Genomic DNA, 18,159 nt, shown 5'->3' on the forward strand with positions numbered 1-18,159 from the left:
GAAACAGGTGTGAGCGGTAAGAACAAAAGACTGTTTTTGGAATCCTTGCACTCTTTCTTAGACAAAAACTCCGTAAATGAAAGAGCACCCTTCCCAAGGGTTTATGCGCCACTGGTTGCCTCCCTAGGGGGCAACGAGCAATAACGTCCCAGCTTATTAAAAAATTCTGTGAGTCGCGCGAAATCATCATTCTCTGAAGAAGACCGCAGAAGGCAGTCGAAAATTTAGCGACAGTTTTACTTTTTTAGATCTGTTGTAAACGTTTTTTAAAGAACTATGAGCACAGATCGCTCCAACAGTTTTATTTATAAGAAAGCATTCGTTAAGATATAAAGGGAACAAGCCGAGCCACAAAATTTTTCACTTATCGTGATATAACAAGGGTATAAATCACACAATCATGGCGCGAATATCTGACAAATCAAGAGAAAAGCCACAATTTTAAGTCCGATTTTCTTAAAGTTCAACTATCACGCAAAAATAATCCACAATACTGTTCATTGTTATCCAGCAAACGAAAGCGCGCGTGCTAAACAAACGTTTTCAGCATAGCATGATTTCCATTGACTAGTTTTGATGCAAAAAAAGCTTACATGCAATTGAGACCTGGCAAATAACTGGCCTATGTATGACACTGGCAGCTCCTAGAAAAGGTTCGTTTGATTCTCATGATGAGAGCAGAAATCGGCCCAGAAACACCAACCTTCTCTCAACTCGCAACGACTGAATGTGTCCTTCATCGCTGTCCGCGTGTAGTCCGCGCGTTTATGACATATCCACGCGAGAGCCCTTTCTTCATATTAGGAAGTTAAATTTGATTGGTTCGGAATAATCGGCAGCATTGAACCAGAGTTAAACGCTTCTAGGTGATATGCTTCTGATGTAAACCAAAAAAAAAAAAAATTTGCATAGCGCGAAAAGGCCTAGGTACGAGTTTATCGCTACAGTGTGACGCAGGACTTGTAAGTACGTGTAGCGATTTTTTCCGTAAGGTCGCGTAAGAAATAACAACAGGAGACAAAGGTAAACTATTCGTTCTTTTCATTCCTTTATTTACTCTCTTTCTATTCAACAAGATTGTGTGCTCCCTGTGAGTCAACCAAAATTAAGTACCTTTCAGTTCGACCAAGTCAAACTTCGGTGAACAGTTCACAGTAGTCGCACATACTACTGAAAAAAACCTGTAATTATTTCTGCTTCGACCTGTTTTTCGATAAGGTTTGACCAAAGAAGATCAAGGTATAAAGTACCTTGATCGTCTCTTGGTTCGACTCATTGTCTACGGCGTTTGCAAAAACGCGAGAGGACTGGGATGAGTTTCGTATATTGATTACATTGAAAATCTAAACATTTCAAATGAAATGTTACTAAATGAAAAGCTACCCAGTCAAGTTTGAGAGTTTTCAGCGGAAAATTGTCCAAATGGGAGCCTTGCAATAGTGGCAAAATTCCATACAAACCCTTACAATGTTGTGGCCTGTCTACCCAGTCCATACAAACTCTCTATTTTAGGTGATATTTGAAGAGCTATCATTTTGCCATTTTCCTCCTCTAAATGCCTCTATTCTTCCTTAAGACTCTCAAATTTAGTTTATCTTTCATTTGAATATCATAGTTTTTCAAACAAACGGAAAACAACCATACTCTTTCCCAGTCCTCTCACGTTTTTTGCAATGGGCTATTGAGTGTCGGAAAACCAGAACCAAAACAATTACTTACCTACTAGGCTACTCAGCAAATCTCAAACCGTAGTTAAACCAACTGCAGGACCAAAGTACAGTGGAAGCTCTCTTAAGGTTACAGTATACCTTCGGGTCGGCAATTTTCTTCAAATTTGGATTTTTGGGTCAAAATAGTGGTCGAAGAATAATCTCTAATTTCTGAAAAAAAAAATTGGAAAAGGCTAAATATTGGCGGAGAAATGGCGGTTTTACGTTTTCACCGGAAGTAAAAGTTTACCTCTTGATTGACAGCCCTATAGCGCGTATGCGATCAACCGAGACGATTTTCGCGGGAATTACCTATATGGATGTCACGAGTTGACTACTCAGTTGATCAGCATTGTTGTTCTGACTACCCAGCATCTTTGGTATTAGGCGTGTCTCTATTAAGTTATAAGTAAACATAGACCACGTTTAAACCATGGACTAGTTCGAAAAAGCGAAAACAGCGAAGAACGAATGAAAATACATCAATGAGTGAAGAAGCGAAAGTTCGCCACGCGGATGAAGCTATAGTTATCGTATAAGGCGGGCAAATATTCGTGGTAAGAGAAAAGAAAGGTTCTGTAAAAATTTCGGAACTTGACAGCAATAACAGGGATGCTGACAGAGACTCTTCTGATGAGACCGATATCGACGAATCGTCGGACTCATTGAGACCATTTGAAATATTATCCATGCACAGCTGCCCACACACAGTTGCTCTCCGCGCTTTCTTTTGTTTGTTTCCTTAGCTCAGCCACTCTAGCGTTCGTATCCTGTTTAGTCTTCTCCATTTTGCCAGACCAGCTTCAAGAAAAACCGAGCTACAGAAAAATTATCTCTCTACCTTCGGTTCCTTGAGCGCATTGCGAAACACAAGAGTTTTTTAGAGATTCGCGCGTAAATTTCACCACGAGGTTAACGGTAGTAAACTTTCCCTGCACTGATTGGCTTAGTTATCTGAGGACCCAGTTGAAGGCGTTTGTGGGCGGAGTTTGTTTACGAAGCAGAAAATGTTTCTTAGCGCTGTTTTCTCGAATAAATTTTTTCACTTGAAGCAGACACTTGAAAGAGTTATAACTCAAAGGGAATTTGCACAATTGCTCTTAAATTTGGACAGTGGCTAGTTTAACATATAAACTACAAAAGCGTGTCTGGGAATTGTTAATTTCGAAATACTTTTTCTTCGAGAGCGATTTTTGTACGATCACTCCACATTTTTTTAAATCCTATTTCGAAAATGTTCTGTAACTTTTTACTGCAATTGAATATGCCAAAACGCAGACACGTTTTTTAAGCGCTTTGGGCCCTGAAACCGAGGAAAAAATTAAATTGGCGAAAAACGAAATTCGCTTTGACTTGTAGCTTTCGAAAGGTGATTCGGGCGCTCGCATTTAGTGGTCGTGAAAAATTCGACAATTCATTTTCTTTCAAAATTCTTGGTATAGTTTGATAGCCAGCCCCATAAGCTTTAATTTGATATAGGGGTTTAGGTATCTACAGCTTAAACTGCACGCGCTACATCGCTTGCGCGCGAGACACCCCTGAAGGTATACTGTAACCTTAACGGACACTTCACAAAACCCCGTTAGAACTCCCGAAAAAACTCTGTATTTACTCATTTACGTGAGCGGCCGCGGAGACTTTGAGGGCTTTGAGACTTTGAGAGGCGGTGCCCTACTGTGCCGCAAGGATACACCGCCCGTGCTTGATGGATTTGGTGTGGGAAGGGCAAGCAACACGATGTTGTTGTCGTAATTCCCCCTTTTTATGCCCGATTCATCAGGCTCCTCCTGGTGGCCCGGTTGGCCCTACTTCCCGACATGCAGGCCTCTATTGTGAACGAAGGTAAGTAGTATTTTTTGTTTCAAAATCCATACGTTAAGATAAACACAGTCCAACGACATTTTCATTTTCTTTTCTTTTTTTTCGTTTTGTTTTTGTTTTTGTTTGTTTTTTTTTTTGTTCGAATGAGCGTCTAGAGGCCATGGCCTGGGGTTACCGTGTTGAAATTCGTCACCTACAGGATTAGATGCCTTAGCCCTGCTTGTTGTTGGTGCTCCTTGAGGAGCGATTTCTTTCACGGTTCCTGGAATGGGTGTATCCGTTGAACTTATCGAACAGGATAACTGTTAAACATTAAAAGTGGGATTTAATTTTTTTAAAAAATTTCCACAACTAGGAATCTTGGCATGTCCCAAACAAGAAACCCATGATATTTGTTTAATTATTCAATGCAAGTCTTGTTAGGTTTATACCACTCTTATTCCCAGTAATACTTGTTTTAAATACTTTTTCGCTGACCATGTGACGAAAAGAAACAAAGGCGCTGAAGATGAGATATACATTTCTCCATCATGTTTTATTGTTGCACCTTTGGCGCTTTTTTTTTTTTTTACCTTAGTTTGTGAACTTTGTTCATCAAAAAAGATCACTAAAGTATACTGTGGCACAGGGACTTTAGGGTGGAAGGCTTGTAGAGCTGTAGCCCTACCACTTTTTTTGTTATATTTATTGGGGTTGTAACCATAATGGTGTGATAAATAGTGTAACAGTGACCTGTAACGCTTGGTTGTCTTGGCCAGATTTGATACCCCTACCACAGGGCTTCAAAGTGATGCCTGCGGTCCCTGTCAGGCAAGCTACTTCGACATAGTGAGCTATTACAATATATATTTTGATATTCTTTCTAGTTTATACTTTTATATACATGCATGTATATAATGAAGGTTTACTGAGATCACACTGTAAAGAACTGGTTGTAATACTATTCACTTCAAATTTAAACCTGCCATGTAAACCACTTGTTTACTTTTCCGAGCATATTCCTGTGTTTGAAAGGTCTTTTTATTGCTGAACGGTGTAGTGATTCAGAAACTGAGATTTGTTAGATAAAAGATTACCACCAAAAACCAGAAAAACAGAGGTTATCATTATACTATTTTAGAAAACAGCCCTAAGAAAATAGTCGCGCTGATTTGTTAAAAATCTTGTTTCTATTTAACTCGATAGAAACACGGTACATGTTTTCTATTTCTTAAATATTGCCAATTTAATGTGAGCGCTGTGTATACAGTCAGAAGCATGTTGGGGCTATATGCTTCTGATACAATGGAATCCCGATTTATCAAACCCACGATTTTTTAAACCTCCCAATAACTCGGACCAAAAGTCGTTTAAGTTGGTTTTGTTTTCCTGTAATTTTATCCCCAATATCTTGAATCTCGAACGCATGTCTAATTTACCAATATTCCCCTAGAGAGGGTCTTTCATACTCTGACTGTTTGGCGGTTCAAGCCAATTTTGAGTGCCGGTTTGCGGGTACATTCACATTTATCTTGCGGTTTACGGTTAAGAAATTATGACGCAGTAGCAAGAAATCATAAACTTTACTCGTGGTTTTCGTTGCTTGTTTTTGTGGCGACCATTGAAACATAGCGCCCAAAAAGACAACCCCAAAAACGTTTACATTTACGCTTCGTTATAAACATCTCGAGCTATCATTGTGTCTGTGAATAGTCCATTAGAAGTCAAAACTTTTTGTTCGCTGGTTCCCGAATGGAGTTAGAAACAATATTAATTCATTCTGTCATTACGATCTTGTGGTCTTTAAGTTGAATTGCGAGTAGAAATACGATTATTTAGCTAACATCTCGTAAAAAATTTGTTAACTGTTAAAAGATCGATCGTGCTGACACTAGCAATTTGCTTTTGCTTCTCAATGACTGGATTTGTACTTTCACAGATTGGGATTGTAACAGGTTTAACTATTATATCATGACTTTTATTTGTACATTTTAACAATCAAATGTCACTGTTAATTATATCTGATAATAGTTTTAATTTAATATCCAACAGGACGCATTTGCATTTAAACGAGCTTTTGGTCATAATATCCGATATGTGGAGAAATAAAGTTTTGTTAACCTACAGTGTTCTACTAGTAATCTATCTTTTAGTTAACTTTTAGGAAAGAGTCCATTAGGTGATGTTGTTTACCATTGTAATGTTAAACGATAAGTATTGTGCGTGATCCTTATATAAGATTGAAGCCTCGTTAAGCTCATCTTTACTTCCGTAGGGTAGATTTTGCAATGTTGGCATTGTACGGTTAGTTGTATAATCAGGTAAGTTATTTTAACGTTTATTTTTGAACTACGTCTGTGAAATTAAGTAAGGGTCGAGAGAATCCCTCTTCATTTATACTAATGATTTATTTGTAAAATTGTTGAGGCAGTTGTATTCTCGGTCAATTCTTGATATTAGGTATGAAAATCCTTGAGAATCAATTATCCCTGATGCTTTTTTAAGGTGGCTGACAACAGTTTCCACTCTTTACATCAGTTATATCTTGATGGATCAATTCTACCACTCTTTGTCAGATGCTGCTGCAACAGTGGTATCACACATATGCCCTATCATTGGTAAACAAGTTGTAGTCTTTTTTCAAATAAAGCATGTTAACACAGCAACAGTGTGAAATAAAAAAAATTCTTTATTTTCGCTTTAAGGATGTAATTAAAAAACGAGCTCCGTGTATTGTAGAAATGTTATTAGCATGACAAGATACAACGTTTTGCAAAATTCATAAAACATTTCGCCCTCCACACGATTTTTTTAAACTTTGTAAAAAGATTGTATCTTAAGGCATTTTTATCACATTGCAATAAGAAATAGTTGATGTCGCTAGTCTATAGTTTTAAGTTATAAGCACTTAAGGTAAAATTAAACGTGCTATAGGTTTATACTGTTGATTTAGTACCCTATTGTGACCCAAAGATGACCAAAAATTGTTCACAAGCGATTGGGCATTTGCTTCAAACAATATTGTAAAATCACTCGGGAAAAAGTGGTAGTATTGATCTGTCAAACGATAACTGCTTTTAAAAGGGACGAAAACTCTTGCCAGCCATCTTATGAAAGTCAAGTTGGGTTCGTTGCTGACTCTCTCGAAGGGTAACAACTTTTCGGGTTATGTTACTTCGAATCCGTCTATCATTTTTGTGTCGGGATCGCCATCTGAAATGGTTTCAATTAACATGTTAAATCCAGGTTATTCAAGACATATCCGTGAGGCCGAGACCTATTTAACGCTTCTACGACAAATTGGCAGATCTGGGCATTTCGTACCAGCTTATTGCTGAATTGGATACCAGCCTTAAACTGGAAGCGGATAGCGTTGACCAACATCTGCGCATCTAATTCCGACGGTTTCACATCCCCCGCTGGGATGATTAAGTATGGCTGTCGCCATGACCTGTCATATACACGGCTAGGTCGGTTTTGCTCTTTGAAGTAAATCCAAAGCAAATTCTTGCCATTGCCGTACGTGTAATATAAATCAATTATCGCATCTTCTTTGTTGAATGGCAAGTCCAGTTTGAGCTGCCTGTCTGAACCGTGCGAGACGATGATAGGGTACTCCCTCGACGAGGGAAAGAGTTTGTCGTCTAGGTATCGCCCACAATTCATAATGATCTGAGTTTGTTGTGACTTCTTGAAGATCAGCTTTTTACAGTAAAAAGTGGACCATCCTTCCATCAACTTGCGTTGTTGGGAATCTTTTAGACAAGTTCTGCCGCCATCACACAAGAAGAAGCGTACTTCGTTCCGTAGAGCACCAGTGATGATGACATCATGTGGCCCCAGGCGAATGTCGGCCACTCCACCTGATCCAACTCCAAGAACCACTGCATTGAGACTCTTCCAGTCACCTCCACCTATAATGGTGACTTTTCCTGTGCCTTGGGTGAACTTGTTAGCTACGATAATGCTTCCAGAAGATTTTCCGCCAAGTTTGTAAGTTTTTCCTCTTGTTTTCGCAAGGACAATATTCTGACCATTTCCAACATCAATTTCGGCGCCCACGTCAGAAGGGAGAGATGTCGAATCAAGGATTGTGTCGAACTCTTGTCCAAGAGCAGTCTCAAGATATTTCAAATGCTCGTACAGGATTCTTATTGTATCTTTTGTTGTCGTGCGGCTAAATTCTTGATCGTTTTTTCGAAAGAGCATTAACGGGAAACGTTGGGCAAAGTCTAAAATGAGGTCAAATAAATTTGATGATATTCCTCTCTTAAGCTTGTTGCCCCATTCGTGGTCAATAAGTACAGTTCGTGGAGGGCTTGATTTATCCTTGAATACCAGTTTATCGTCTTCAATGCTTGCTGTCAAATACTAGTTATGGACTCAAAACGTAACTGATTTCCATTGTCGTCTTCCTTAATTGTAGCCATGCTCCCTGTTGTTGTATATTTAATTCTAAGTACTTTAGCTTGATTTCTCTTCATGGAATTAAAATTGGAACCAGGTCTATAGATTAACTTTCTGTCAGCGGTATCCTTTGAAATGGTCCCCAATTTTTTTTCTTTGTCGCCTTCTGCTGGAACAATCTCAACAGTATTCAAAAGAACGTCTGCATGATCATCTTGTAGAACGTCGATGTGAAGTTCTTTTTCGGCCTCTTTCCAGTCTCCATAAATGGTTGTTTTGCATCGGACGGTTCTTCCGTCATCTCCCATAATGACGGAAATCGTCAAATAATCCACCACAACAGGACCATGGAGTACATAGGTGTCTGCACCCGGACCACCAATCAACCGGTGTCTTCCACGAGTACTGACGAGGGTGTCATCTCCACCTTTGGCTTCAATAGTTGTTTGTCCACCGACAGCCATAAGAAGGTTCTCTTTGTCACTTCCAACGATTTTTTTGCACGACGAGAAGCTGATCACATTCATCGCATTTACCAACCTCAAACTTCCTTTAGGTGGTTGGAAAGTTATAAACCCTTCATCGTGTTTATACTTTTGGTATATATTAATAGTGTCAATCTTGTATCCCTCGTCTTCATAATACTTAAAGGAAATGGTACTTTTAGTATCTTTGCCAAGACTGATAGAATAGCTGCGATGTCTGTTAACGAGTCTTCTCGGCAATACCGTTACACCTTTCTCAGTTGAAATCGGGCCACTGAAAAAATCCGAATGGCTGAGAATGTACCTACTTGCGCCATCATAGTATTTAGCATCTATGTTAATATCTTGATCGTAATTCCGACCGGGTTCAGGAGGTCGCACCTCAACAGTTTGAATGTTTTTCAAGTAAACAACATGAGTAGAAAAGCGGGAAAACGACCCAGTATTGACTATGTTATCAATATTTCTTAAATCCCATTGGCCGTAATAATTATTTTCAGTGTGTAATTCTGTAGGGAAAGTCATATATTGGATAACAAGAGTGTTGTCACCTCCACCACCAACAATGTATTTCGCCCAGTTGTAAAGGCCACCATGTCTAATTCCGGGTGGTGCGTTCTCTTCCGTCTTCTTTGTGTAATGATACCAGTTTATTGTCGATCCGATGGAAACAACATTGTTTCCTTCGCCAGTGTACACCACATCACCAAGGCCGTACGAAAGATCGATAACATTGTGGTCATCACTACCAATGACAGTTGTTGGAACGTAGTTAGACAAGAGTGCTAAATTGCCTGGTCGTTCAGCAGAGATTTTCTCAAATTCATCGAATAAGAAACTTCTACGAAAAGCACATACTAATAGTGCTTCCACTTTCCTCCTTCCGGAGTAACGTAGACGTCCATTACTGTAGGACACCAAACTTCTAGGAATACTACTAACGGCATTTCTGGCAACTCGCACCGATGATGTAGAGACTGCATAAAAAGATATCCCATCGCAAAAATACTTCACACCAGTTTTCTCTGCTAAAAACCACAACATTTTACTTTTTAATTCGTTAGCGTTGCCCAGCGATACAGTGTTTTTCCGGTTGAAAAGGTCTACAAATTTCTGTTTAAGATTGCCGTTCGAAGAAAGGAAAGCTGGCTTGTGAATGAGTTCATTGAAGCCGTCCGGCCACCCAGGAAAACAGGATCCCAGATTAATTCCTGGTCGTCCTTTTTGGGAGCCTGAGGTATATCCAATATCCAAATATATTCCTTTTACTGGTGATATCCTTGAAGGATTGCGGCTGTTATAAGCTTCCCATTCTGGCCCCAATGTGACATAATTTCCATTCCAAAGGTCTTCGTTATAGATCAAAGGTCTACCAGATAGTTCTAAAGTATCTTCTCCCTCTTGACCTTCGCAACGTGAGTCGACAGCAGGCTCACAGTCACTGATAATATCGTCACCTTTCCCGCCCAAAAGAGTGTCCCTTCCTGTTCCGCCATTAAGATAATCATTACCCGGTCCACCAAATATGGTGTCGCTTCCCCCTCGTCCAAACAATATGTCATCTCCCTCTTCACCATAAATTTGATCTGGACCAAAACCAGCTACAATCTCATCATCATTTGCTCGACCCCGCAAAGTTTTACCCAAAGATGTTGCATCAACTAAAGCTACTCGATTGTTCTTGTTGTTAAAATCTGCTCTCGCTCTGGCACTTAAACACCTTGTAACGGTTTTCATCTCAGCTTGGAGTGTTTCCTTGTCAGCTTCTATGCCTGCAACATCTGCATCTACATAGTAAGTGAAGATGTCAAATCCCCTTTGCTGATATTCGTCTGCCATGTTATTCAGATATGTTTGAAATGCATCCGATTTTACGTAGGTATCAAATTCATCGTGTACTCGTTGTGCAGTTGTTCTGAAGTCGACCAAATCAGCAAAGAAACCAAGAATTATATTAACAACTTACAAAATCGTACTAATCAAACCTACGACTGGCCCCAAGGGTGGAAATACAATATCTAAAGCTACACCTATTCCGTCCAGAATAGCCGTAATTCCATCAAAAGCAGCCATGACTCCATAGATTACCGCTTTACCCACCAGGCCTTGTTTAGCAGCATGACTTGCAGCAATAGCATTCTTTGCCATTGCCACAACACTCGTACCAACTGATATGGCACCTCCAATAAAAGACCCAAAGCGCTTAGTCTGTTCCAGTAACTTTACACTGGCTTGGGTTACTTTTTCCAAAATCTTGTTTTCAACCCTCTTCCCAACAAATGTCACAACATTTTTCATTCCACTGGCAAGACCAAAGCTCCCTTGAGCAACTCGAAGTCGACCGTTTCTCGTCATTTCATTATATTCACCCTCTGTAATTGAACCCTGTGCTCTTAAATCGCGAGCTCTCTTTATCATATCACTTCCAGCTGCAGTATCAATCCCTCCCTGAGCCAGACTAAAAGCAGTGGTAGACGTCTCAACACCGATGCCAACCTTACGTAAAATTCTACCAGCTACTTTTTTTGATGAAATCCTTTCATTTTGCTGAGCTAATTTCTTTTGGGTATTGAAGTTCTGTTGAGTCAATCACTGCTCGTCACCAACACCTGGAAGTTCTTTGATCTTGTCAAATGATTCTGACACAACCATTTCTTGGATGTTACTTACTCCGCTTCTCTTTGCACGAAGTTCTAATTCAGGCTCTATGTTATTTTTGACAATTTTTTGAAAGTTTTCATCTCTGAGTTCATCGACTGTAATTCCTTTCTGTAACTTGTATTCTAGAGCATCGTGTTTGTAATTTAAGCTTTTCATCGTTCCTAGAAGCAAAATATAAACGAGGAATTTATGATACTTTTAGTGCTAGAGTAAAGACAGCCAAAAGCTCTTCTTCAAACCAAACTATATGAAGTTTTTATGTTTCTAACTTGTCATAAATAATTACTCTTAGCTTATTCTATTCTCTTAGGGCCTCACACAATACCATTTTTTAGTGAAGTGCGCCCCCTGTATAAATACTGTTATTAATGTATTCCTATTTTGAATGGAATTCTTGATTGACCTGTATGATTCTAAACAAAGTGGCAGCCTAAAGTGAAGGAGGAAGGAGATGATGACGATGATGATGATGATGATTTTGGCGTACGTTTGGTTTCAGTCGTATTAAGTTAAGTGAATTTAAAAACTACTTACTTAAACATTTGCTCCTTGCCGATGTTATGCTATGACTAAATGCATTGATACGTTGATTACCTTTCGTTAACTCTTTGACATCTTGAGGGAGACCAGCCATAAAACCACCAAAGGTGGATCCTGCTCCTGACATGTAGTTACTGTATCTTATCAAGTCGTTCTCTGTTTCACTCCCTTCTCCAGTTAGCACCAGACCTTTGAGGCCCACGTCCTTTATTGGATCTGATTGTTCTTCTTGAAGTTCTGGCAGATCAGTACCTTAAACAAAATGAGTATTCCCACAAATCGTGACAAAATCACATGGGCCAATGGGCGCACACACCGAAATAAGCTTGAAACAAAGAACAGAAACGTAAGCAAGTAACAAACCAATCAGCTTACCTATGGTCATCATATTTCTCTTTCCATTTAGTGCATCATCAAACTGCGTCAATATTGTGTTGAAGTCAGGGTCAGTCTGCAACTCTTCCAAACTTTGAAAAAAGGAATCGTCTACTTGCTTTCCCTGAGTAGCACTTTCTTCTCTCAATAAAGCAGTCAGGCTTTGAACAACGACTTTTGGGTCAAAAGAACCCCTTCTGTTTTTCCAGGAAGTTGAGACTTCGTTGCACAGGGTGTTAGACAAGTTGTTGAACCATTTAACTTGCAATGATTTGGTGAACAAATCGTCATTTCCTTGTTCATCATGTTTAGCGGAACTATGTTTGGCAGCCTCAATAAACTGGAAGATGTTAAACAGAAATTGTCAAGTGCATCAATCTCTTATCAGTCTTAATCCCCAAGACCTTTTAACGCATCAACCCTCTTACAGATAAAATAATAAATTACAAACAGAATGCACCGGGGAATTGCAAACAGCATATGTGTCATTCAGTAGCTAAGCATGGGTCTGGTTATTTTGTTATAAATATGGGTTATTAGCCAAGCTTGTTCAGTGAGGTTGGCTGGATACTGCCGAATCCTTTTTGTATGTGTTTATGTAAGACGCAGTCGAAGCTCACAAACACGAGAGAAAAACGAGCCTTTTTCACCGAATAAGCTTGGTCTTATATGGTATGCCCTATGTACCACTGGGCATTCCGGGATTGAATGTGAGTGAGTGTTATATGGTATTAACGACACACTTTTCCTGCTGGAAACAGCTTGTAATCCCGAGTGGGAAAGATGGCACGATCTTACCCGCTAGGGTAGACATTTACAACACAGTATTTGGTTCATCTTGCCCGCTTCTGGAACTACCCATGCACTAACAACTGTTACTACAGTTGAGGCTTCAGTCTTATAATTTTATTTTAGTTTTAATGGGCATACAAGGAGAGAAAATATCAAAGTTTATCAACACAAAGCAAAATTGACCTTTTCGCTTCGTTTCTATGTCAAACTAATAATAACTGCTGTAACAGCTATTCCTAGAATGAAGGGAATTCATGCCTGTGCTTTCTTACAGAAAAATCATTTCTTAGGAAGAGCAAGTAGTTTCAGCAATGGGTATTAGTAACAGTTCGAGTCAAGTCCCTCCGACCAAAATCAAAGGGTTGATATATGTACTTTTTGTTCTTGTTTTTTAGACGGAGCATATTGAAATTAGTTCTTAATGATTGTTCCAAGACACAGCGACAGAATTTGAATAATGTGCTTCACATTTTCAATTTGAGTTCAAAGCCTTGTAATCGAACGATCTATTGTAACAGCTCAATTACTGCATGCTTCAGTTTATTGGCATAATAGGTTTTAATTCAACAAGGCTAGACCACTAAATTTTAGGTTTCCATCGATGCAAATTTTGGATTTGATTTGTGGAATAATAAATCGCAGGGCTTTATTGACGAAAAAGCTCAGAACTAAATGACTTGAACACTAAAGGCGTGAACACATCTGAGGAATTCTATCAGGTTTAAATTAGACACGGTTGTCCTTACGAATTTGCGTTCGCATTTTCTTTATAGCATAGTGATATCTATTTTTTGTATGGCCTGAGTTCAATTGCTTTACACAGCAAACAAGAAAGGTAAAGAAAAAGTCCTTTGAATTGGGTCTTACATTTAAATGCAACAGTCACTGAATAGAGGCAGGGAAACAAGGACCTCCCGACAGAATGGATATGTTACATGAGCTTGGCAAGAACATAACATGAGTGTCAAAAGAGTATGAAACTGGCCTTATAACAGCACAGTAATTTAGAAGTGAAACGCTGTAAAAGGAAAACAAAACAAGTAAACTAAACTGCAAAAATGTAAGAAACTTCATGTTTCAATAACACTGTGAGGAAATTAAGATGACAGCGTTAGAAAGAATGACATGAATTTATCGTGATAACCGTGAAAATAATAATGCAATTCACTGGGAGTATTATACAGAGAACAACGAACAAAATGTTTTCGAGCATTTGCAAAATGCGACACCTCCCTTACTTTGTTCCTTTGGAACGAAATTATGAATCTAAAATGAATCTACAAGAAGCAACCGACGTTTTGGTTCACCACAAAAGTATGCAAGACAGGTGTTAAACTGTCTCCTTATCGAGGTTTTAGCTTGGTACCTGGTTTCAAGTATCCTCCTCTAACAAATCAAACTCTCAATGCGGAGGTTCTTCAAAAACACGGCAGCTCTGTATCGATGCATAATTTTTTTCGCTTTCAAAATACTTTGATTCAAAGGCAGTCTTCACACTATGCCAGACTGAGAAATTTGAAAACGCAGCTTCATTTCTACGATTAGGCCTACCATCCACACTAATCTGTCACGAAAACGGAGCTTTTCGAAAACGTTCTTCAAACTAGGGGAATTTGAAAACGCGAGCTTTTCGTTTTCGTTTTCGTGTGGACAGAAAAAATTTTGAAAAAGGAACTTTTCGAAAACGATGGCGTCACGTTTATCATGTGATTTCTTTGACCGAGTTTTTCTGAACCACAACTCCAAAATGACCGGCGATATATTGTTGCGTTTTAAAATTCCTCCGGCGCAGTGTGGGCGGAAAACATGTGATTCGATTTTAGAGTGAAACCTCCGTTTTCACATTCCTAGGCATAGTTTGGACGAGTCCTTAAGATACGGAAAACGTTTGCATCAAGGTTAAATACACGTGGAAACACGAAGAATGAACTTTCAGGAGAACAAAATAACCGACTAATTGAATCTAGTCATCCTGCGGCGAAAGATTGAACTCTTACACTTTTTTCTTTTCCAAACTGCTATTTTCTTTCCTTCCACTGCTTACTGAAAAATATCTTACAGCACCTTCATTATTTTGTCTTTCTTGGATTTCTAACTCCCAGGAGTTGCTTGAAAAGGGAAAAACTGAAATTCAAGAAGCGTTAACAATTTCGTTATTATGATATTGGATATCCAAGGCAGCGTTAACTCCATAGATGATCAATTTTCAGAAAAATTTCATTAGATGTGTTTAGACGAGGCGATGAGGACATGCCTTTAACGTGCTTATGATGAAATTTTAGGATGCACTATGCAGTTCTTGAAATATATCATACCACCAAAGAGCTATCTTGAGTTTCTTTATCTCCAAATTCTGGCTTTTAAACGCGTGTTGGAAAATATACTTTCTTGTCCAGTCTTGTTTGATCCATAATCACTGACGGTTGAGAATCACTTTGATTTTTCAGTTTAAGACACGACACGCTACTTGAAAGATGATGACATTGTTTTGTGATAAGTTACTTATGATATTTTGTATAAACTGTTCCTGTACAAGGTAAAACCGAAGAAAACACTTTTCAATGTTACAGATTTTTTTGATCCTTTCCGGTAATGACGCTAACGCTCAAAGTGTTTTTAACAATTTTAACGCTATTTTCAAGGCTTGTCATGTATCACACTGTGGTCACAAAACAAAGAAGACATGCATTTTTAGAACAAGGACTATATTTGTAAATACCAAAACTCTAATACCACATGTCTAACGAATATAGAACACATATAACCAAAACAAACAGTGCAGTAATATAAATAAAGACTTGCTAACTTATCAATTACAAGGTAACAAAAAGCCGGTGACATTGTGTGAAAATACGCATCAAATTAGTTTTACCCTAAATGAAAACAATAGTAACAAGAGATCACTGAACTTACCGTAAGTGTAATAAAGAGGGCTATTAACCACCGAAATATTTTCAAAAGTGTCGCAAATTGCGACATCTTCCGCACTCTATTTTGCTCACTGGGAACAAATTTAAGAATGTATATACGTACCGTAAGATTCACCCTTAGATAATTCTTAGAATTACACGTAACTACGGCTCATCGCATTCGATGATGGTATTCCTGCAGGTGTCATATTGTTCGACGTTTGGTACCGGCTGTTTATAAGTGGTAGTCTCCCACTGTTAAATCTTTTAATGCAGCCTAACGCAAATAATATTTCTCTATAGCTAGCGTAACACGGTAAAATTTTCCAGGTGTAACTGAGTTCCTCTCCGCTCTAGGAATCACAGTTCACTATTCAAACGTTAGAAATCCCTCGCTTCAGGATCATTTGGCATACTCCAAGAAGTACAGAAATTCAATATGCGAGAAAAATGAAAAACAGGGGGGGAACCACTTTCAGTTTTCTTTGCAATGCCGGTAATTCAGGATTTTAGCAATTACCAGGAATTACAAAAAAAAGCCTGAAAATGCCTCAAGGGCCGCCTTCTAAATAGATAGTATGTATAAACACGTTGATTTATTTGAACAGTGGTGTGAGTTCTTAATAAAAGAAAAAAGCCTCTAAACGTTTAAATTAAGATTACTTCAGAACATGTTAAAGACTTGAAACTGCAAGCATGCTGCCATTTCATGATTCTTAAGTCATAATGAAAAGATTGTGGTCTTGGTTTGAAAATTTTAAACCGTGTGTTGAAAAATACCCTGCGTAACTATCGTAGTATTTTATTTCGATTATGATTACATCCTATTAGTTGCAATATCTTAATTGTCCAAGATTATCCTTTGTTGGGGTCCTGATTACCATCAATTGTTCACCAGCTTGGGGATAGTCTCTGACGGTTGTAAATAACACTGTGGTTTATCAGGTTAATGGAGCTCAGTCACGGTTTGCGCATATTGAAAAGTTTAGCCTCAATTTTTCAAATTCGTCGTTTGTCATCTGTGTTAATCTTCTCCATCCTTAGCCATCCTTGTTCCTTTTTGGTTTATCATTATCTCTTTGGTGTTTTTCTATCTTATTAAACTGTTATTTTCAGGTTTCCTACCATTTAAAGATAATTTTGTATGTGGCCAAAATAACTCAAAATACCGTGACTGCACAGCCCATACTTCATGAATCAGATTCACATTGTTTGATAAAAAAGCTTCGTTTGGTATGACGGTGTTTCTCTACACAGAAAACAGAGGAAACAAGTGCTCTAACTTTACAGATTTGGTTGATTCAGTCCGAACCTTGTATGAACACTGAAAGAGGTTTTTAATTGATTTCAGTTAATGCCATTTTCAAAGCATATCGTTTCTCAGAGTGAGAGAAAAGGCAGAGCTGAAAGTATGAGATAATTATAGATAAGATCTATCTAGAAACAAGCGAAAAAACAGTGGAATTCTGAAATAATCGCACTGGCTTTCGTTCAGTTTGATTGTTAACTTTAAACAAGCCTTGAAATCTGATTGGCTGTTTTGTTTTAGTGTTTCATTCTTATTGGCTTAAAAAAAGATACCATCTATAGAAAAAAAATACTGGGATTCGTGAATAAATTGCACTGTTGAGAACCAATCAGATTGCGAAATCACAAGTGATTTCAAAATGAATGTAGTAAAAGAAAAAATAATGCACTGCATATTGGTGTAATAAAATAAATGACAGACAAACTTTGAAAGTGGCATCAAATTACATGAACATGACAAGAAATAACTTCCCGTTTGCAAGGAAAGGAAAAGATGTAACCATCGATATAGTTTCCACTGGATAATTAAAATGCGAGATCCCAGAGCCGTATCCAGAAAAAAAAAAAATGACCGCATGAGGCAATGTCCATGAAGAAATTATGAGTGAGGCAATATCCATGGTTAAATTCTCTTTCCAGGTATTTGGAATGTTTATGATGACTATAAACAACAAAAACGAAAGAAAATGACTGAGGCCTAGATCTACCCAACTAGTTAAGGAACAGATACAAATTAAAGGATTTAATGCATGGAATCACATTAGTCATATAAGAAAGAGCAAAAGAGCTATTGGTCAGTATTTACCTTCTTTGACAACCCAGGTGTTTTACTGTTTTATATGTGGTACCTGGCTATGGTAATTTATGTTTGTCACTTTAAGGTTATAACGTAAAGAAGGGTTTTGTTTTTCTTTCCTAAAATATGGTTGCTCAAGAGCGGACAAGCCGCACTTGAAGTAAACTTTCGCCGGAACATTTCGCCCGCCCGAAAATATCGCATCGTCCCGGCTAGCAGCCCCTGGGTCTTCGAGGATGGTTTCTATCGAATTTAAGTACGAACGGCTTTTAGAGCGCTCCTTCTAATAGGGTGTTTAATAAACATAAACTCAATCTACCCCTAACCCTAACGAAACAGCTTGACTAAATCTTAGCCCTGTATGAAATTGGCTTCCA

At 38.5% G+C, this 18,159-nt stretch overlaps 1 protein-coding gene across 1 annotated transcript; it reads right to left on the reverse strand.

Annotated features, from left to right (window-relative positions):
- Nucleotides 1-10,977: 10,977 nt before the first annotated feature.
- On the reverse strand, nt 10,978-15,180 carry LOC145501767 (uncharacterized). The gene is made up of 4 exons (XM_081481162.1): nt 15,154-15,180; nt 11,978-12,317; nt 11,657-11,854; nt 10,978-11,223 (listed from the first exon to the last, which is right to left on the reverse strand). Exons 1-4 carry the CDS (start codon nt 15,178-15,180, stop codon nt 10,991-10,993), a joined length of 798 nt encoding a protein of 265 aa, XP_081337288.1. The 3' UTR covers nt 10,978-10,990.
- Between the last annotated feature and the right edge of the window lie 2,979 nt (nt 15,181-18,159).

Source organism: Orbicella franksi, chromosome 10, assembly GCF_964199315.1.
Source record: "Orbicella franksi chromosome 10, jaOrbFran1.1, whole genome shotgun sequence".
Classification (NCBI taxonomy): domain Eukaryota; kingdom Metazoa; phylum Cnidaria; class Anthozoa; order Scleractinia; family Merulinidae; genus Orbicella; species Orbicella franksi.